The 22,747-nt window shown below is 41.5% G+C and overlaps 1 protein-coding gene across 6 annotated transcripts in view; it reads left to right on the top strand.

Moving 5' to 3' along the window:
- Nucleotides 1-16,253, top strand: part of Ldlrad4 (low density lipoprotein receptor class A domain containing 4) — a 313,620-nt gene extending 297,367 nt beyond the window's left edge. For all 6 annotated transcript variants that reach the window (XM_051200765.1, XM_051200768.1, XM_051200766.1 and 3 more), the window contains one exon: nucleotides 14,733-16,253. In XM_051200765.1, coding sequence (XP_051056722.1) covers nucleotides 14,733-15,263 — 531 coding nt within the window. In that variant the 3' untranslated portion in view covers nucleotides 15,264-16,253. The remainder of the gene's footprint in view (nucleotides 1-14,732) is intronic.
- The last annotated feature ends 6,494 nt before the right edge of the window (nucleotides 16,254-22,747 follow it).

Consider the following 22,747-nt stretch of genomic DNA (forward strand, 5'->3'; position numbering starts at 1 on the left):
TCAGTCTTCCTTAATGAGACAGACACAAATATCTATATGCTAGAGAATAGGAGTAAAATGCAGATGTAAGCTAGGTTTATTTAACATATGACTAGCTCACAGAGAGTGTTCAGTGGAGTTGGGTTTGGAATAAACTTTAGGAGTAAGACATTGTCTAACTTTCACTAAGAGGGTCAATGGAGAAATTTTACCTACAAATACTCAATTAGTGTTCTCATGTTGCCACAATTTCACCAACATCTTTCTTTCCATTCTAAGTCAAGTTTTATATTTGATTCTACAGTAAACAAAACTCCATTTGTTTTTTAATTTGTCATGTATTGAAGTTTTAAAATAGTATGTTTTGCCTTTAAGTACAAAAAGAAATATGGCTTGACACCAATCAGTGGCCATATGTACTTATATGAATATGGGTCTGTATATGTAGATACGCTCATGCATGTAATATTTGTCTTCTAGAAGATAATTGTAAGAAGGGGAGATTTATTTATGTAATGAATTTTTGCCATTAGCATTAGAAGCAATGGCTTTATTGTGTCATTTTCGTGCATAATGTGTCACACTTGTTCTCATTTGGTTCCCTCCCCACCGTCTTCTGTTTCTCTTCTCTGACTGTCTCCCTTTCTTCCCCCAAGTGCCTCTTCTCTTCTCACCACATATATTCTACACCCTCTACTTCTCTTGCATTAGGATTTTTCTACCCCCTCATGTTCCCTTTTTAGCCTCATAATTCCTTTCTCCTACACCTCTCCTCCCCCGTCCCTTTCCCTCTCTCCCATTTTAAACTAGGTTCTTCATATAAGAGAAAACTATATATAGTTCCTGAGTTTGGTTTATTCTACCTAACAATGATTCCTCCATCCATTTTCCTGCAAATGTCACAATTTGATTTTTCTTCTTATCTTGACAAAACTTGTGTGCACATTCAACATTTTTTAATACATCCATCTGTTGATGGATACCTAGGCTGGTTCCAGTCCCTGGATTTATGAATAAGATAACAACAAATATGGTTGTATATATAAGTATTTCCTAGAGTATTTTGTACATATTTGTAAGAGTAGTATACTGGGAAATTTGGTTCTGTTTCTTCTATACCTGTGTCCACAAGTCCTGTCTTTGGAGCAGGCCTTAAATTCAGTCAGACAGTAGTTGGTTATCTGCTTAATATCCACACCACTATTGTACCAGTTGGAGTGTCTTTCCACACCACTTGCTCTTGTAGCTCTCAGAGTTCACAGGTGGGTAAGATGGTATCTCAAAAGTAGTTTGCATTTTCCTGATGGCTAAAGACATCAAACAGTTTTGTTTTTTTTTAAATGCCTCACAACTATTAGTTTTCCTTCTTTTGAGAACTCTACTTAGTTCCATGTCCCAGTTTTAATTTGGTCGTTTGTTTCAACACTGTCAGATATATGGCTAGTAAAGATGTTTTTCCCATTCTGTAAGGTGCCTCTTTATTTGGATGGTTGTCCTTTGCTGTGCAGCTCTTTGGTTTCATTCCTCAATTGTTGGTCTTAATGTCTACACTACTGGAGTCCTGTCAGAAAATTCTTTCCTGTGTCTATAATTTGAAACATAGTTTGTGCTCTGTTCATTAGCAGTTTCAGGGTATCAAGTGTTATGTTGAGGTCCTTGATCCATTTGGAGTTTAGTTTTGTGTAGGATGAATGATAAGGGTCTGCTGTAATCCTTCTACAAGAAGCTATCCAGTTTACTGAGCCTCATGTGTTGAAGATACTGTCTTTTCCATAGTGTGTATGGATGGTCTGTCAAAAGTCAGGTGGCTGTGGTAGTACAGGCTTAATTTGGGTCTTCAGACTTTTCCACCAATCATTCTTTTTATCTGTCTAATTTAATTTTTCATTTCACACTTAATTTCATCTGGATCTTCAGAAATGCTCTTTACTACATTGTATTGCTGTGTCTTGACTTTTTTCCCTCCCTCCCTCCATTTTTCCCTTTCTGCCCTCTCACATGCACTCTAACCACCCTCCCCTCCCATCCTCCCACCCCAAATCCATATGTAGGGGAATGCCATCCAGTTGGGGTCATGTAGATCTGACAGGTCATGTGAAGTAGGGACTAGGGCTTCTCTCCTGTCTCTAGGTTAAGGCAGTTATCCCTCCATGGGGTTAGGGTGTTCAAGGGTACCTCCTACTTTCTCTTCTAAGAGGTTCAATGTGGCTGGATTGATGTTGAGGTCTTTGATCCATTTGGACTTGAGTTTTGTGTATGGCGACAGACATGGGTCTATCTGCAGTCTTTTACACACCCTCATCCAATTGTGCCAGCACCATTTGTTGAAGATGCTGTCCTTGCCCCATTGTATAATTTTAGCTGGTTTTTGAAAATCAGGTGTTCATAGGTGCGTGCGTTAATATCAGGATTTTCAATTCGATTCCATTGGTCTACCTATCTATTTTTGTGCCAGTACCAGGTTGTTTTCAGAACTATAGCTCTGTAGTAGAGCTTAAAGTCAGGAATGGTGATGCCTCCTGAAGTTCTTTTATTGTATAGGGTTGTTTTGGCTATCCTGGGTCTTTTGTTTTTCCATATAAAGTTGATTATTATCCTTTCAATGTCAGTGAAGAATTGTGATGGGATTTTAATGGGGATTGCATTGAATCTGTAGATTGCTTTTGGCAAAATTGCCATTTTTACTATGTTTATCCTACCTATCCAAGAGCATGGGAGATCTTTCCATTTTCTGGTATCTTCCTTAATTTCTTTCTTTAGAGCCATAAAGTTCTTACTATGTAGATCTTTTACTTGTTTGGTAAGCATTGCCCCAAGATACTTTATGCTGCTTGTGGCTATTGTAAATGGTGATGTTTCTCTGATTTATTTTTCTGCCTCTTTGTCGTCTGAAAAAAGTAGGACTATTGATTTTTTTGAGTTTATCTTGTATCCTGCTAGTTTGCTGAAGGTGTTTATCAGCTGTAGGAGTTCCCTGGTAGAGTTTATTGGGTCGCTTATGTAAAGTATCATATCATCTGCAAATAGAGACAATTTGACTTCTTCCTTTCCAATTTGGATCCCCTTGATCTCCTTTTGTTGTCTTATAGCTTTAGCTAGAACTTCAAGTACAATATTGAAGAGCTATGGAGAGAGGGCAGCCTTGTCTTGTTCCTGATTTTAGAGGAATTGGCTTAAGTTTCTCTCCATTCAGTTTGATGTTGGCAGTTGGTTTGCTCCTATTATGTTTAGGTATGTTCCTGTTATCCCTGATCTCTCCAAGACCTTTATCATGAAAGGGTGTTGAATTTTGTCGAAGGCTTTTTCAGCATCTAGGGAGATAATCATATGGTTTTTCTTTTTCAGTTTGTTTATATGGTGGATCACGTTGATAGATTTTCACATGTTAAACCATCCCTGCAATCCAGGGATGAAGCCTACTTGGTCATGGTGGATGATTTCTCTAATGTATTCTTGAATTCGGTTTGCCAGTATTTTATTGAGTATTTTTGCATCGATGTTCATCAGGGATATTGGTCTGTAGTTTTCTTTTTTAGTTGTGTCTTTGTGAGGCTTGGGTACCAAGGATATTGTGGCCTCATGAAAAGAGTTTGGCAATGAACCTTCTGTTTCTATTTTGTGGAACAATTTGAGGAGTATTGGTATTAGTTCTTCCTTGAATGTCTGGTAGAATTCTGCACTGAAGCCATCTGGCCCTGGACTTTTTTTTTGGTTGGAAGGCTTTCGATGACTGCTTCTATTTCATTGCGGGTTATAGGTCTATTTAAGTTGTTTGTATGTTCTTGATTTAATTTTGGTAAGTGATACTTATCCAGAAATTTGTTCATTTCCTTTGAATTTTCAATTTTTGTGGAATACAGTTTTTCAAAGTATGACCTGAAAATTGTCTGGATTTCCTCTGTGTCCATTGTTATGTTCCCCTTTTCGTTTCTGATTTTGTTAATTTGCATGTTCTCTCTTTGCTTTTTCATTAGTTTGGATAAAGGTTTGTCTATCTTGTTGATTTTCTCAAAAAACCAATTCTTTGTTGCATTGATTTTTTTGTATTGTTTTCCTGGTTTCTATTTTGTTGATTTCAGACCTCAAGTTGATTATTTCCTGGCGTCTACTCCTACAGGGTTAGTTTGCTTCTCTCTGTTCTAAGGCTTTCAGTTGTGCTGTTCTCTTATGTGACTATCCTCTGTTTTCTTTATATGGGCACTTAGTGCAATGAACTTCCCTCGTAGCACTGCTTTCAAGGTGTCCCATAAGTTCGGGTATGTTGTGTCCTCATTCTCGTTGAATATTAGAAAGTCCTTAATTTCTTTATTTCTTCTTTGACCCAGGTGTGGTGCAATTGCACATTGTTCAGTTTCCATGAGTTTGCAGATTTTCTGCTATTTGTGTTGTTGTTGAATTCCAATTTTAAAGCATTGTGATCTGATAAGATACAGGAACTATTCCAATTCTCTTGTATCTATTGAGGTTTGTTATGTCACCTAGTATGTGGTTGATTTTAGAGAAGGTTCCATGTGGAGCAGAGAAGATGGTATATTCTTTTGTGTTTGGATGGAATGTTCTATAGATGTCTGTTAAACCCTGTTGAGACATAACTTCTGTTAGTTCTTTAGTTTCTTTGTTGAGTTTCTGATTGGTGGTCCTGTCTAGTGTTGAGAGTGGTGTGTTGAAGTCTCCCACTATAAGTGTGTGAGGTTTATATGAGCTTTGGGATTTAGTAGAATTTCTTTTATGAATGTGGGTGCCTTTGTATGTGGGGTATAGATGTTCAGAACTGAGATTTTGTGTTGATGGATTTCTCCTGTGATGAATACGAAATGACCGTCTTCATCTCTTTTGATTAATTTTGGTTTGAAATCTAACTTGTTAGATATTAGGATAGCCACACCTGCTTGCTTCTTGGTTCCATTTGAATGGAAGATCTTTTCCCAACCCTTTACCCTGAGGTAATGTCTGTCTTTGAAGCTTAGATGTGTTTCATGTATGCAGCAGAAGGTTGGATTGTGTCTTCGTATCCATTCTATTAGCCTGTGTCTTTTTATAGATGAGTTAAGACCATTAATGTTGAGAGTAAGGACCATTGATTGTTGATGCTTGTTTGTTTTAGGTTTGTTGTTGGCAGTGGTATTGTGAATATATTTGTTCTGCTTTACCCTTGGTTTCTGGTGTAGTTAGATTATCTGTTTCCTACATTTTTGTGGGTGTAGTTACCTTCCTTGGGTTGGAGTTTTCTTCCAATACTTTCTGTAGGGCTGGATTTGGAGATAGGTATTGTGAAAATCTGGTTTTGTCATTAAATATTTTGTTTTCTCCATCTATAGTGATTGAGAGTTTTGCTGGGTATAGTAGCCTGGGCTGGCATCCGTGGTCTCTTAATACTTGTAGAACATCTATCCAGGACCTTCTGGCCTTGAGGGTTTCCATGGAGAAGTCAGGTGTAATTTTGATAGGTCTGCCTTTATATGTTACCTGTCCTTTTTCCTTCGCTGCTCTTAATATTCTTTATTTATTCTGTATGCTAGGTGTTTTGAATATTATATGTTGAAGGGTCTTTTTTCTTTGGTCCAGCCTATTTGGTGTTTGATATGCTTCTTGTACTTTCATGGTCATGTCCTTCTTCAGATTGGGAAAGTTTTCCTCGATGATTTTGTTGAATATATTTTCGGCGCCTTTGAGCTGGGCTTCCTCACCTTCCTCTATGCCTATTATTCTTAGGTTTGGCCTTTTCACGGTGTCCTACATTTCCTGGATGTTTTGTGTTAAGGATTTGTTGGATTTATGCTTTTCTTTGGTCGATGAATCTATTTCTTCTAGTTTATCTTTTGCACCTCAGATTCTCTCTTCCAACTCTTGAATTCTGTTGGTTATGCTTGCGTCTGTAGTTCCCGATCTTTTGTCCAGTTTTTCTATTTCTAGCAGTCCTTCGGTTTGTGTTGCCTTTATTTTCTCTATTTCAGTTTTCAAGTCTTGAACCATTTCCTACACCTGCTTAATTGTTTTTTCTTGGCTTTCTGTACTTTCTTTATTTTCCTTAAGAAATTTGTTCATTTCTTTCACTTTTTTGTTTGTTTTTTCTTCCATTTCTTTAAGGGATTTTCTCACATCTTCTTTGAGGGCCTCTATCATTTTTATGACGGTAATTTTTAAGTCATTCCCTTCTGCTTCATCTGCTTTGTTGGTGTGTTCCATTCTAGTTGGAGTAGATTCCCTAGATCCTGGTGGTGTCATGCTTGTCTTTCTGTTGTTAGGTGTTTTCTTGTATTTCCGTCTTCCCATAGCTTCTTCCAGTAGGTGTTGGGGTCTCTCCCTCTCTCTATGGTACTTCCCCGGTGGGCTTATGTGGGTCAGAGGTTCAATATCTGTAGCTCTGGGTGGTTCAAGCTCTCTAGGAGGTCTCTCCACAGACAGGGGCCCGAGGATGGGGTCAGCGATCAGGATCCAGTAGAAGATGCCGGCAGGAACTCAGAGTGGTCCCGCAGAGATAGGCAGATCTCTGGGAGGGGCCCGGGACTCCAACAGAGGACTGGCGGTGGGGTTCGGAGACCAAGCAGGTGGAAATTACGGGTGGTCCCCCGTGGATAGGCAGGTCTCCTGTGTTCAGAGTCTCTCCGAGAAGTCCCCCAAAGTTGTGTGGACTGTTGGCTCCACCTTCTATCCCAGTGCTCAACCAGAGTGGCGGGACAGTGGGCAGGGTAGGGCACTGGGTGGGGGGGCAGGCTCGCGGTGGGGGTGGGTGGGGTTGTATCAGAGCTCCAAGAGAGCTCTCAATGGGGACAGGACACATGAGCAGGGGGATCTGGGGCCCATAGTCTGGCATTTTTGCATATCCTCTTTGATATGCTTGAACATGTTTATAATTAATATTTTGGAATAATTAAATTGCCTTTCTAAGGGGACATAAGTATAGGAGTACTATTTTTGGGGGGAGACATACTATCTTGTTTATTTCTGGTATTTTTGCTTTTCAATGGGCTCTAGGCACCTAAAGTTGGGTCATTATTTTTGTTGTTGTTTGTTTGTTTGTTTTGTGTTGTTTTGTTTTGTGTTTTCTGGTATGGATATCTGCCCTACCTTTGTTGAGTAGATACATGGATCTCTGTTTGGTGTTACCCCAAATTGTCAGGTTATGGACCAGCAGAATGGTGTTTTATGTTCAGTCTTGGAAGCACTAGGTGGTTGTGTGAATAGGGTCCCAGATCACCCGAGGCTAGGGCTATGGAGCACAGGAGCTAGCCTTCATTAGAGTTAGAAAGTCCTCACCGCAGTAGGTTCTCCAAAATCTGGGAAAGGCTCACTCAGTTCTGCAGGTGGTCCTAGGGTTGGAGTTGCTGTGGTAGTGGGAGGGGCATGTAAGACTTGAGGTTTGTTTTGAGGTTGTAGGTTTGCCTTACATAGTCTTTAATTTATTGAGGTATACTCCTTCCATTTCTAGTTTTTTCAGGGCTTTTGCCATGAAGAGATATTGACCTTGTTAAAGGCTTTTTCTGCATCTACTGAGTTGGTCATGTAAATCTTTCCTCAAATCTGTTATGTGTTGAATTATATGTCATGATTTGCATTTGTTGATCCAATTTTGTATCCCTGGCATGGAATCAACTTGGTCTTGTTGATACATTCTTGAATTTGGTTTGTCAGAATTTCATTGAGAATTCTTACATCCATGTTCTTCAGGGAAATTGGTCTATAGTTTTCTTTCTCTGTTATGTCCTTATACACTTTTGCTTATTCCTTGCCTTTGGAGGATGAGGTTGGTAGTGTTCCTTCCTTTTCTGTTTTATAGAATAGTTTAAAGAGCACTGATGTTGGCTTTTCTTTGAATGTTTTGTAGGATTTGACAGTAAGCCCATCTAGTCCTGGGATTGTCTTTGTTGGGAGAAATTATGTTACTGCATCAATTTCCTTGGCTGTTATATGTCCAAGTTGTTTAGTGAAGGATTTGTCAATCTTGTTTATTATTATTTTTAAACAGCTCTTAATTTTACTGAGTCTGCATTTTTCATTGCTATTTCTCTTTTTCCTCCTCCTCCTTCTCCTTTATTTATTTATTTATTTATTTATTTATTTATTTATTTATTTATTACTGCTTTGTATTGGCTTGTGTTGTTCTTATTTTCTAAGGACTTGAAGGTACATCATTGGGTTATTTGAGTTTCTTTCTTTCTTTCTTTCTTTCTTTTTTTTTTAATGTAAGCACTCATAGTTAATAACATTTCTGCCTAGAACTGCCTCTCTGTATACTGCATGTAAAAGTTAACTTGTGCTTTCATTTTCAAATGATTTTTGGAGCTTAAAAATTGCCTTCTTGATTTCTTAAAATGGCCCATTCGAGAGTATGCTATTTAGGGCTGGAGATGTGGCTCAATTGGTAGAGGGCATGCCTCACATGCACCAAGCTCTGCATTTGGTTCTCAGCAGTGCATAGTCCAGGTGCTGTGGCACACACATGTGATCTCAGCACTCAGAGGTAGAGTGGGAGGAAAGTCAGAATTGCAAGGCTGCATAGCGAACTTGACCCTTGATGGTCAGCCTGCAGAGGCAGAGAAGAAGAGATGGGAAGGGGGGAGAAGGAGGGAGGGAAGAGAAGGAAGAAAGCGAGAGGAAAGAAACAGATTTTCATGTATTTTGTGGGTTTTATAGTTGTTCTTGCTATTGCTTTCTATTTTCATTACACTATTATCTAATAAAAAAACAAATTATTTCAACTCTTTAATGTTTGTAGCCTCCAATGTGGTCTTTTCAGACAAGATTTCATGGACTCCTGAGAATAGTGTCTATTTTGTATCTGTTGCATAGGCTATTCTATATTGTCTGTCAAGTCAATTATCATTTGGCTTGTGGTGTGCTTTTACTCTGAAATTTCTTGGTTGATATTCAGCTTAGATTCCCTATCTAGGGATGGAGTGCAAATCAATCATCCAACATTGTATCATCATCCATGACTTTTTTGTTTTATGAAATTAGGAGTTCCCATATTTGTTGATTATATATTTATACTTTAATATCTTATTGATTAATAATACCTTTATGAATGTGTATGACCTTATCTCTAATTTTGATTTGAAGTCTGCTTTATCATATCAGAATAGCTATACCAGCTTTTGATTTCCATTTGCATGTTTAATTGACTTCTGCTTCTTGATTTTCAGCTTGTGGGTGCCTTTACTAGTGAGGTGTGTTTCTTGGAGATGGAAAAAATACTAATATATATATTAGTATTCCAGTCTGTACTCTTTATTGGGTTAGTTGAAGCCATTTACATTTAAGGTTATTGTTAGGAGATATTTACTAATCTCTTGCTACCACTTTTGCTAGTTGTTAATCTAGCTGGCTATTGTTGGCCTTCCCTTGTTTATCTGTTCTTTCCTGTGTTTTCTTCCTCCTCTGTCCATAACATTCATTGTAAGTCTCTTCTGTGGTTTTGGCTTACTGATCAGAACTGCTTTGGCTTGTGCTTGTCTTGAGATGTACTTATTTCTCTGGCAATCTTAAAACAGCTCTTCTAGATATACAAACCAGCAATTCTTTACTTTCAGGGATTGAAATATATCATCCATGATCTCTTGGCTTGTAGGGTTGCTGGAGAGGTCTGATGTTAGTCTGATGTTCCTGCCTTTGTAGGTGAGTTTGTATTTTTCCCTTATAGCTTTTAATATTGTTTCTTTGCTTTGCATTTTGTCTTGACTGTAAAATGCTCTCTGGTAATACCTGTTTTGCATTCTTAATGCCTGTGCTATTTAAATGTCTGTCTCATTCTCTGGAATTAGGACAATTTCTGCTTCTTTGAATAGTCTCTGCCTTTAGTGTTTATCTTAATGTTTTGTCATCCTCCCCTACCCCCCCCCCCAGGATTCCTGATTGTGTCCTAAAGTTCTTAGCCATCATCATTCTTGTTCATTTTTTCCCCTCTTATTTATGTTTCAATGTAGTGCTTTGTCAACTTTGTCCTGATACTTTTTTTGGGGGGGGGTGCTTGGGTGAGTTTATTGGTGAAGATGTCTACTGTGTTTGTTTGTTTTTGATGTCTTGAATTTTGCACTTTTATCATTTGTGAGTTATTTCCTTGTTCACTTTCCTCTCTAGGTTTTGGAATGAATTATCTTTTTTCTTCCCCCCCCTTTTTTTTTCTTATTTTACATATCGATCCCAGTTCCTTCTCCCTTCTTCCCTTTCTCCCTCCCTCCCATGCCCCTGACCACCCTCCCATCCCATTCCCTGCCCCACTCCACAGGGAGGGTGGTGCCTTCCAGGAGGGGTCAACAAAACCTGTCATTTGGAGTAGGGACTAGGCCTTCCCTCCTGCCTCTAAGTTAGGGAGTATCCCTCAATGGGAAATGTGCTCCCAAAGTCCTTTTGTGTACCAGGGATACATCCTGGTTCCACTGTCAGAGGTCCCTTACTGCCCAGGCCTTCTAACTGAGACCCATATTCAGGGGGTCTGAGTCGGTCCAATGCTGGATTCCCAGCTATCAGTCTGGATGCCCATTAGCTCCTCCTTGTTCAGATCAGCTGTCTCTATGAGTTTCTGTAGCCTGGTTTTGTCCTCCCTCTCTACATCTGAATTCCAGTTCAGCTCAGTGTTTAGCTGTGGGTGTCTGCTTCTGTTTCCATCAGCTACTAGATGAGGGCTCTATGATGGTGGATAAGTTAGTCATCAGTCTCATTATCCGGGAAGGGATTTTATGTAGCCTTTCCATTGTTGCTCAAATTGTTAGTTGGGGTCAGTCTTGTAGGTCTCTGGACATTTCTCTAGAGTCAGTTTTCTCTTCAAACCTATAGTGGCTCCCTTTCTTATGGTATCTCTCTCTCCTTTTTTTTTTCTCTCCTCTATTCCTCTCTATTCCTCTCCTGACTCAGTCTTCCTGGTCCCACGTGCTTTCCTCTCCTCCCCTTCTCTTTCTCCTAGCTCCCTCTCCACTCACTGCCCCCCCAATATGCTCAGGAGATCTTGTTCCTTCCCCTTCTGTGTGGGACCTTGTATGAATCTCTTAGATTTCTCCTTGTATTCTAGTTTCTTTGGAAGTGTGAATTATAGGCTAGTGATCCTTTGCTCTATGTCTAAAATCTATATATGAGTGAGCACATACCATGTTTCTCTTTTTGTGACTGGGTTACCTCATTCAGAATGGTTTCTTCAAGTGCCATCCATCTGCTTGCAAATCAAGATTCCATTGGTTTTTTCCCCAGAGTAGTATTCCATTGTGTAAATGTGCCACATTTTCTTTATCCATTCTTCAGTTGAGGGGCATCTAGGTTGCTTCCAGATTCTTGCTATTACAAATAATGCTGCTACAAATATAGCTGAACAGATGTCTTTGTTGCATGGATGTGGCTCATTTGGATATGCCTAAGAGTGGGATTGCCGGGTTCTGTGGTAGACTGATTCCCATATTCCTGAGGAACTGCCATATTGATCTCCAAAATGGCTGTACAAGTGTGCACTCCCACCAGCAGTGGAGTAGTGTCCCCTTTCTCCACGTCCTCTCCAGGATGAGTTGTCATTGGTGTTTCTAATTTTAGACATTCTGGCAGGAGTGAGATGGTATCTCAGAGTTGTTTTGATTTGCGTTTCCCTGATAGCTAAGAATGATGAACACTTTCTTAAGTGTCTTTCAGCTCCTTTGATTTTCTCTATTGAGAATTCGCTCTTTAGTTCTGGACCCCATTTTTTTTGTAATAGGGTTATTTGGTGTTTTGGTGACTAGATTCTTGAGTTCTTTGTATATTTTGGAGATCAGCCCTCTGTCAGATGTAGGATTGGTGAAGATCTTTTCCCAATCTATGGGCTCCCATTTGGTCTTGTCAACTGTGTCCAGGATAGAAACAACCCAGTACAATAAAGGAACTTCAGGAGGCATCATCATCCCTGACTTCAAGCTCTACATGGAGCTATAGTCCTGAAAACAGCTTGGTATAGGCACAAAAATAGACAGGTAGACCAATGGAATCGAATAGAAAATCCTGATATTAACACCTAAGAACACCTGATTTTTGACAAAACAGCTAAAAGTATACAATGGAAGTAGGAAAGCATCTTCAACAAACTGGCACAACTGGACAATGGTGTGTAGAAGACTGCAGATAGACCCATGTCTATCACCATGCACAAAACTCAAGTCCAAATGGATCAGAGACCTCAACATAAATCCAACCACACTGAACCTCTTAGAAGAGAAAGTGGGAGGTGCCCTTGAACAAATTGGTTTAGGAAACCACTTCCTGAACATAACTCTAGTAGCACAGACACTGAGATCGACATTTAATAAATGGGACCTCCTCAAACTGAGGAGAAGTTTCTGTAAGGCAAAGGACACAGATGAATTATCTTCTTGTATCTGTCCTACCAGAAAAAAACTTGAAATCTTCATCTAGCATTTTACATATTGTCTTATATCTTTGAGTTTAGCAGTTCCTGAATTATATAATCTTCTGTGGAATCATGTTCTGTTTTGTCTTTGTTGCAGTGTACATGTATGTTGGTTTGGATATCAATTCCATTGTAGGGAGCTCAATTCCTAGCACCATGCATAAATAGAAAACTGTTATAACAGCAGTAACAACAAGCTGTTCATGATATAGAAATACACCTAACATCAATGACATCTCATTAATATATCACCAAGAAGACCATATATAAGCTAGGTGTGCTGCTGCATGCCTTTAATCCTAGCACTTAGGAGGCAGAGGCAGTTGGATCTCTGTGAGTCTGTCGCTAGTCTGGTCTACAAAGTGAGTTCTGGGAGAGCCAGGGTTATGAAGAGAGACCCTGTTTAAGAAAAAAAAAAAAAGACCATATGTGTGTGCATTTATGTAGTGGTGGTGGCGGCGGTGGTGGAGGTGGTGTGTGTGTGTGTGAAAAAGAGATGTGATGTTGGAGCATGTTTCTGGGCCCTTGGAAACTGGAGATTGCCTGTCAAATGCCTGGAATGGGGCTGTCACATCTGTGGACTTGTGTCTCCCATTGCTGAGTCTGTGTGGTACAAGTGTATGTTGTCTGACAGAGCTATCTTTATCTTGCCAGTTTTCCTATACTTGCTAGCATCTCTGGTGGCTATACTTGGCTTTGCAGTGGAGGGCTGGGCAGGTTGTACCACTCTTCCAAGACTCCCTGATCATAATCCTAGGGCTGCTAATGGTTTAGCCAGGCTGTCTCCCCAGTGCTTTGAAAGTGAGGCAAGCAGGCAACAGTACTGAGGTTGGCACGGGTGTGAAATCTATTTACCACACCACTGGAGGGTTGCAGCTTGTAGTATCAACCACATCCCTGGAACTTCAGAGTTCTCCACCTTTCCAGCAGCGAAGGGCAGAGAGGTGGCTCCAGAATTTTATCCATTTACTACACGTTCAGAACTATTAAATTCCAAGGTTGTTCTCAATCCAAGATGTCTGTTTCCCACCACCCAGGGAGAGACAGTCTCTATATACACCGTCGTAGCATGAGCCAAACCTCATGTTGCCACCCCCTTTGGCCTATCTATCAGTTTCTATCCCTCCTGCGGCCCACAACTACTTCTCTGTGTCTTCTCTTATCCAGGGCCCATGTCAGACCCAGCTGAGGTTTGCTGGCCTGCAGCTGTTCCTTGGGATAGTTGAGTTTTCAACAATAGATCCCGTCTCAGTGTGGTGCCCAGTGCTGCCCTCAGGGTTATAAAGGGTGACAGACTGGCTTTCTCTCTGACGATGATCTGCTCACTTGAGGAAATGCCTGCCCATCAAAACCTGTGACTGGAGGGCTGAGGGTTCATCCTGAGGGTTAGGACTACCAGTCTTTCTCCTGCTTACCTTTTGAAAATAATTTCTGCTTCCCTTCCAGCCAGCCAGGGAGCCGAGTAGCTGAGGCCGTGTTCAGCTTACTTCTCTACGTTGCCCCCACCCCCATCCCGCTCCCTCTTTAGACATCTCTTGGGGATTTCTGAGGTGTTTTCTGTCTTTGCAATAATGTCTATTTTACCTTATGCGGACTTTCTCTTTCACCAGCTCACACAGAGGCAGCCTGTCTCTGCCATTTTACCGAGAAGACCCCAAGAGAGCTATATTAAAGAAATAGCATGCTTTGAGTTCACTTTGGAGGAAAATGTACAATCCTTTTTACTTTGAAAGACATATTTTTCACATTAATAACTAAAAATAACTGTAGTAAATGTTTATTGAAATAACTGTAAAAGTGTAGAAATCCAAAAGAAAGTCACTTTTCTGAGTTATTTATTTACAAAAGTAACCTCAGGGACTCTACCTCACTTTGCTAACTCATGGATTCCAGACTGTCCAGTCCCAAAAAAGCAAGAGGCTTGCACTGTCTTATTTTCTATTTTATGGTAAAGCCACTAAGACTTGGATGAGGTTACCTGTGACCGGTTCCCAGAGGGCTGCACCACCACACCATGCTCCTTGCCCCATCTCTGTCCCCTGCACTTTCCACTCCATAAGGTCCCATTTGAATCTTTGTTGCCTGCCCAAATAACTCCATTTACGTCCAAGTCTTCAGTTAGCTACCATTCCCCACCAAAGTTTAGCCTTCTGAGATACACCAATACACATTGAGTTTAACCCAGGCCACTCTCAAAACAAAACCAAAACAACAGCAATAACAAGAAACCAATTCTGGCTGAGTTCTTTTCTGTTTTGCATGGGAAATGGTGTGAGAGGGGGTGTGAAAACTGGTGTGAACACAGAACAAGCTTGAACTTCCCTGAGCCTGTCCCATTGTTGGTCACTGTTATACTGAGAATGTCCTCAGGCTTCTTTTCTTTCCCTTCCAGATCATGTGTGCCCCACGGGGCAGGGATAGGTTTACCACCCCATCCTTCATCCAGCGGGATCCGTTCAGTCGTTTCCAGCCCACCTACCCCTATGTGCAGCACGAGATTGACTTGCCTCCCACCATCTCCCTGTCAGACGGGGAAGAGCCACCTCCTTACCAGGGACCCTGCACCCTGCAGCTCCGGGACCCAGAGCAGCAGATGGAACTCAACCGAGAGTCCGTGAGGGCCCCACCCAACCGAACCGTGTTTGACAGTGACTTGATAGACATTTCTATGTACAACGGGGGACCATGCCCACCAAGCAGCCACTCGGGCATCAGTGCAGCTACCTGTAGCAGTAACGGGAGGATGGAAGGGCCACCCCCGACCTACAGTGAGGTGATGGGTCACTACCCAGGCACCTCATTCTTCTACCACCAGCATAGCAATGCACACAGGGGCAGCAGACCACAGTTTCAGCCGAACAACTCAGAGGGCACAATAATACCCATCAAGGGCAAAGACAGGAAGCCTGGGAACCTGGTCTGACTACCTTCAGAGTGTACTTTTCAAGGAGAGAGAAACCTCGGCAGGGAGAGAGAGGCCAGCTGGCGCCTCTGCCACCAGTGTTGTTCAGCTTTACATCCTACAGCTGAGTAAAACCAAATGTGCAAACACGGTCTTCATTTCTGATTCCTATCCCGGGAATTGCTTGCAAACAAGAGTGAAACAATACAAACTTCCATCCGGTTTGACCGCAAATGGTGTTCATCTTGGGGCAGGGGTGGAGATGGGACTAGAGATGGTGTGAGCCTGGAAAAGGGCATGCAGAGGAAAACCGAGGATGCTTTGAAGACTTCATGAAAGTAAGACCCACAAAGGTATTTTTGACATATTTAATTCCAAAAGGAGACTACAGATAAATGAGGCCGGGACGGCCTGTTTTTATAATTAACTGAATAAAGAAGGAAGAATTCTTATATATTATCATGGGGAAGAATCAGCCAGTTTGCTTTTTCTCCAAAGGTGTGAAACTTTTATTTTGTCTTAAAAATATGAGTCGAAACTCCTGTTTTGTGTGCCAAGGTATAAAGTGGATAGAGGAGCGAGAGGAACTAATTGTGTTGTGACGGTATACTTTAAGAGTTGCACTATCTTAATGTTTAAACTATGGGTGAGGGAATTGTGTTGTGTGAAGTTCTGTATGTTGTCTTGTCACCTATGGATGGCTATTATGCCCCAGGAACACCCTGGAGATTCTGCAGAGTCATACAAGAATGGTATTTGGGAATGTGCCCTGGTGTTTACCAAGTTACGTACATTTAAAAAGTGCTGTGTTGGAAAACTTGCAGCCAGAAGTGGTGTACCCCTGGAGTTACGTGGAGAGGTTGGTGAAAAGAAACCTGCATTGTGTATCAAGTGTCACGCAGAGCTAGCCTTATTCCCAGCAGTGTCAGCAGTTTATAGACTTTTTTCACTGTAGCATGAAATATATTCAGATACATACCTTATTTTATGCAATAAATTGTTTAAAATGCACGATGGTCATTTTGTGTCCTGCTGAAGTATGTGGCACAGTGAGTCCCGCTGCCTCTCCCATCCTAGGCAGCTGTGGAATTCTTCAAGGACATTCTGTTCAGTACCTGGCACCCGCAATTGCCCCCAAGCCCATGCAGTTTTCAAAGTGCCATGCTTAATATGCCCCCGGGGCCTGACTGAGGGGCAAATTCGGCATAACAAGCCATTCCGTGTCACCAGTGTTATGTTAGAGGAATCCGGTGCAGACCTACCAGACTCATGCCATAGACTCACTTTTGTCTAGCCAGTCTTTGAACTGTGGTCAGTTAGAGAACAGAGATATGGTGGGTGAGGCTGTGACTCAGGACAAGGCATGGCAGGCAGAGTTGCAGCTGGACAACAGCTTCTCAGTATTTGAAGTCAGGTTACTATTTCTAACATTCTTATGCACAATTAAAACAAAAACCAAAACTCAATGACTTTCTTCTGCACATGTAAGCACTGGCTCTGTAACTGCACAATGGGCTTCTTTCTGGTAGTCTGGCCTCAGCATGTGACAGAATGAATGAATGGGAATGGAGGTGCAGCTGCAGTTTCACACCAAATCAGTGTGTGTGTGTTTGTGTGCGTGCGTTACTGTTCTCAGTAGAGATTGTTTGAAGCCCCTCCCCCCAGTCCTGTCTGACCCCAGGCTTCTCATTTCTGCCTGTCTCAGTAGGCAGGCCACCGGCATGGTCTGAGACTTGAAATCTCTGAGTGATTTATCTGTTTCACACAGTAGCGTCCATAGGAATACTCACAGTCAAAAGGAGGGAGGACAGATAGGCAACAGTTGTCAGCTCATGCTTTGACAGTGCTTGGAAGGATGTACACATGAAGGTCTGTCTTGTCTGGTGGCATTCAGTGGCCTCTCAGACTACAAGTTAACTGGGCCAAAGAGGACCTTTCCCACTTTCTTGAGGTCTCCTTCTGAAAGGTTTCTGGCTCCTGGTGTCCTCTGTTTTCAGATTGTGCTTGGATGGGGCCCTGAGATACAATGGCAGAGGAAGGAGGTATGTGTCCTCTCTGGAACATCACTGGTAGGGGAACTGGCATGGGTGACTTCCAGGGGAAGGTGAGGTTGTGGCTCTGTCATTCCAAATCCTAATTGTAGTTTTGGTGAAGCTGTTGATCCCACCCTTTAGTTTCAGCTCCAAATGGGGCTTCTCAACCCTTATTTTAGCTCAACTTTTCTGCCAACTGTTAGAAAGAGCTAAGATCAGAGCTTGGCAAGCATATAGACATTTTGTAGATGCCAACAATATTGACAAAACATTGGGTACCCCAGAGGTACACACACACACACACACACACACACAGTGACTTTGAAGTCTTTAGTCTTTGAGGCTGGGTCTCTTTAAGGAATTAGCTTAAAAACTAAAGTCAAGGTCATAAAAATGAATTAGTTCATTTTTCTCAGCACAGGAAGATTTAGGTTATAGTCTTGTAACTGACAAGTCCATCCCATGCTGTCTTCTGGCTCTAAGGTGTTGACTAACTAGCAACTGTGAAGACATAGCTCATACAGTGGGGGCTGTTGTCTTTCAAAAAGCCAAGTGCTTAGAACCCGAGGATTGATTTAGAAAGCAGAGTTTAAGCAACTGACAATAGGTTATGGCAGATTATTTCCATGGGGCACCGTAGTGAAGGTTTGCATTGTTAGAAGGAACAGTCCTGGGCAGGCCACTGACTTATCTGTTGTCTCATGGATTTCCAGGAATGTGAAACACAAGACCTACTAATCTATCTCCTGGAACTCAAGTCTTTTGGCCTGCATTTGCTTTTTCAGAAACTCTGTAAACAAGGAAGCCAATTACTCATCTCCATGCCTTCACCACAGACACATACCCAATGCACAACATGGCAGTGACTAAAGCTTACAGTGTATTTTAGCTCAAGCCCAAGAGCCAAGGATGAGGAGCCAAACTGGGATGGATGCCTTTTCACACAGACATGGGAACTGGGTACAAAGAGAGTATTCTTCTGAAATTCTAGGTAGCCCCATTTGATCTTCATCTTTATTTTATTGCGACCAAAGGAAGTACCTTCAGAAAGCTGCTTTGATCTAAAAGAATCTATTCATATACCTACCTTCTCACAGGTGTAGGTTTTACATCGCTTATTCAACTGTTCTTTTTTTTTTTTTTTTTTTTTTTTTTTTTTTGGGGGAGACTCTTGGGGTAGTTCTTTTAAGATGCCCTCAAGCTTGATTATTGAGGATGCCCATATGGCCTCTGTTGTGCTCTGCCAACACTGCTGTCAACAGGCATGGCTGTTCCTGGACTCCACGAACTGGGCTATGGAGATACAGTATGAATTCTGTGAATGTGCTTCCATAGTTTTGCTGCTTAAGAATGGCAACTCTATACCTCCTAAATATCTCAGCAGTCAGGGCAAGGGGAACGAACCAGTGGGAAGAATACTTGCTTTCTGTTATCTTTTTTGCTTTTCTCCCATGTCAGTCATCCATCAAAACTTGCTTGTACCCTAAAATCCCAAGTAGCTTCATGGTTTCCTTAGATTGTATTGACTCCAAAAAACCCTGCTGTGTGGTTGCCAGTAGCTGTTCACAGTCCTTGGAGATGTGGACAACTCACAATAGCATTCTTAGTCTCCCATAGTCCATGGGTTTTAGAAATAAAGATGTCATTTGATAGCTGCGTCTGCTACTTGGATGTAGCACAAGGTTGATATTGGAGCACAGGGACATCTTGCTGAGCAAGGAACGTCTTTCCACATCCCATCTTTGTCCCTAGGTGTGCTGGAAGTAGTGTAACATGAAAAGGTTAGCCTAGACAGATGACGTGGCTGCGCACACCCTTTTGGTCCCTAGCTCTGCAAGTCCATCTCTAAGCAGCTGAGGTGCCTCCTGTTCCGATGTCACATGTAGGACTCCAGCCCCTGTGTGCAATGCTCACCTTTGTTGTGCCTCACTTGAAATGGTGCTTCTTCAACTGTTTGCTTTTATTTGTAAGGTGCTGTATATACATTGAATATATGCACATATTCTACCCAATGGGTAGAACAAGAAATTAATATTGTAATACATTGTATAGATACTTGTTTTACCAGAAATGGCATAGAACTTATGAATGCCTATGTACTCCACCTTTTGTAAGGAAACTTGCAAATGATTACTTATAGTCTACGTAATTTATTTTCCTATTAAATATATTAACACCATGGAATGAAGTCTGAACAAGCAGACAACAGCTTATGACCAGCACAAACCTAGGAACTGAGTTGTACCTTTGCTTGAAACGCTTTAGCAGTTTCTAAGATGTTTTTATTTTAATCCCTATAGAAATAGTTGTTAGACCAGTTTGATTATATTTTAGTAGGGGGAAAAGGTTGCTTTTCAGCTTGCTCTGTGTGAAGGCCTTCTCTCTCCCTGTAGTATCAGTGTCAGGCCTCAGTGGGATGTGCAAACCTTTGAAGACACCCATGGTGTCAGGAAAGTGAGTATCCTAGAGCAGAGGCTGGTTAATCAGCCTCAGGGCACTTGTGACCATTTGTGTCCCATATTTCTTTGTGCCTTGTCTTATAAATGGAAGCTAAGGAGCCAATGGACTGTCTGGAATTTGTAGGGAGAATGTGATTCAGAAAACATCCATTGGGGAAGATTATTAGGGTAGGGAAAATGTGTTGGGTTGTCATTAGAGAATTGTCCATTGGCTGAGTACAGACTCGTAGGTCCATTCCTATTGTGTCCTGTGGTGGTCTTGACCTCTAAAGTAATTAGGTGCTACCGTTAGGTAGTAGGTTCTACCATCAGTTAGGTTACATGTTAGGCTGCATGCAGTGTCACACTTGTCTCTTCCAGCTCCAGTTTAGTCTTTAGTGTCCGATTGTGGCTTTGGCACTTTAAACTTTCTTCTCTGTCTCTCAAGCAGAGAAGCCTTGGTGTCCATTAAAACCACCATGGATACTAAGTGCTATCCATAAAGGCAATCCATGGAATGCTGCCATCCAATGTAATCCAGTATGTCACCAGGTGATATTTGAGTAATTCCATGCTTTTCATTTGTTCTGTGGTATGTGCTCTGACTTTGAAAGTCAGATACAAAACTATTCCCCAGTCAGGAGAAAATTGCTCCAAGCTATTACTAATTATTCTCAATGTGTAACTCTTAATGCCAATTCGGTCCTCTTTAATGCCTCCCTGTGAGAGCTGGGCAAAAATGACAGTGGGTACCTCCTAAGTCCCATCCAAGGCCAAGTTAATCTGTCTACTGTGGGGCACACCCTCAGGATTTCCGAGGTCGAGGGCCGAGGCTCGATTGCTGTCAGAAAATGGGCACTCTGAGCACCATAATGTTCTGGACTCATGAGTGAGATGTGTGACCAGCCAGATTGCTTCCTGCAGACCCGGCCCTGGCTGAGCATCCCTCTCAGTGATGCTGATTCTGTCTGCAGTGCTTGCCTTTCAAAAAATCTCAGTTTCAACCAGTATCCTTGTTGAGTTTAATATTGTTTTAAAAAACACTATCCACATTTAGTTCATTTAATTTTTATTATAAAGCAATCTACTAAAAAAAGTACAACTGTATTTGCATCTTCCAATTTTTGTGAGCTATGATAATCAGAAGTAAAATAGTCCCTTTGTGTTTAAATAACCATATGCTTACTCTTTACCCTAATCCCTGGTTATATATGGGAAATAATTCACAACTGTCACCCACCTGCATCTTTTGCCCAGGTGGCGATGCAGTTTAGACCTCAGGTCTGTAATTGCAATACTTTTGATGAAAGATGTTGCACAAGTGCTGTTTGTTAGTTATGAAATCAGGTTTTATGCTTGTTCTTAATGCCATGGTCAAATCATAGCACAAAATCATTAAAATTAATCAGTGACAAATACCTGTTCCCTGGGGTTTTGTTTGTTCACCTTTCAGCTACGACATACAAATAACAAGACTGATGTATGATCCGTCTCAGAAAAATACTTTTTTTTATGAGGTTGGAGGAGTTCTTCCTTGGGATATATACCTCAGCCCAAAGGATATGGCTGATCATTCTCAAGTTACTGACATAAGAAAAATATTTGTATAAGTGTGCACACACACATATGTGTACATGCACCACGGCTGGTGTGTGGTGAGGACAATCTGCTCAAGTTGGTTCCTTCCATCCTCTACCAAGTGAGGTCCAAGAATGAAACTTAAACTGTCAAGCGTGGCCTTCAGTCCCTGTCTCGTGGGCTGGTGGCTGATTTTTTAAAAGGCTTTCCTTGTGTGTTGTAAACCTGGATAGATCACCTCACAGAATTCTCGATTCTGGGTTCTAACACGGGACATTCAAAACTGGTTCCTGAGAACATCTGATCCCACTGGGGCTTTGAATGGCTGTCACATAGTAAGCTTAGTATTTATTCCCTGACAGTGGAGGCCTTCAGATGTTCCATACCCTGGGGTGAGGAGCATATTTTATCTGTGCTCAATAAGTGTGGATTCTAGGTGACACCTGTATGCACAAACCCACACAACCCACCAAACCATGAGAATAAGTGAATTTAGCATTTCATTTCTGTAAAATTGTAATACACACATGGGAAAAATTTCAAGATCTTTCTGGAACTGGGTGGGCCCCAATTCTAGTCTTACTGTCCATCTTATATTTAGAGAGAGGTTATTTTGGTGAGGGGATTAAAAAACTTAAGCAAATAAAGGGACTCTCATCCTTAGGCACTAGCAGATCACACTGCTCTCAGAGAAATTCTCAGTGCCGCAGCTCATCTGTCCCCAGATCTCCCAAGCCCAACACCAGTGTGAGCAAAGAACAGTGCCAGGCACTCCCTTCCCTCTGCCACTGGTACTGATCACCTCAGTTCTAGAGATTTGAGTTCCTCTCAAAAAGTTCAACCCAGGTTGTTCTCAGAGCTGCTGCAGAGCAAGCAGAAGGACACCAGGAGGCCTTGCTGAGCAACAGATGTTGACCCAAGAGGGAGGATGAGCCTTTGAAGAGCAGGGGGCTGGATCCACTCACAAAGGAAGAGTGACTTGTGAGACTCTCTAGAGGACCTAGCAGGCTCTGAAGTCTTCTGGTAAGGCCTGATATAGAAAACACAGACCTTTCAGACAGCAACTCACCCTGGGCCTTTGAGTGAAGCCACCAACTTTGCTTCTCTGTGGCAAAACTTGCTACTGAAAACAAGTTAGATTTCCCTCACTGTACTGTTTTGATCTGGTTGATTTACACGGATTCTAATTAAAATGCACACGGAAACAGCAGCCCCAAAGGCAAGCGTTTGTATTTAGAAATTCAGCTGTATTTGGAAATGCTGTATTTCTGTCAAGACTTTGAACTTTTGGTCCAGAAATGCAAATCTGATTTGCTCTGCTTTACTCTCACTTCCAAAAAAAAAAAAAAAAAAAAAAGACGGGGAGAGCACAAGCTGGTTCTAATACTGCCTGCAACAGTGAACACTAAAACCACACCCCCAAAGGCTTCAACGTGAAGAATTCCCTTAACCTTAA

This window comes from Phodopus roborovskii, unplaced genomic scaffold (genome assembly GCF_943737965.1).
Source record: "Phodopus roborovskii unplaced genomic scaffold, PHOROB, whole genome shotgun sequence".
NCBI classification, from domain to species: domain Eukaryota; kingdom Metazoa; phylum Chordata; class Mammalia; order Rodentia; family Cricetidae; genus Phodopus; species Phodopus roborovskii.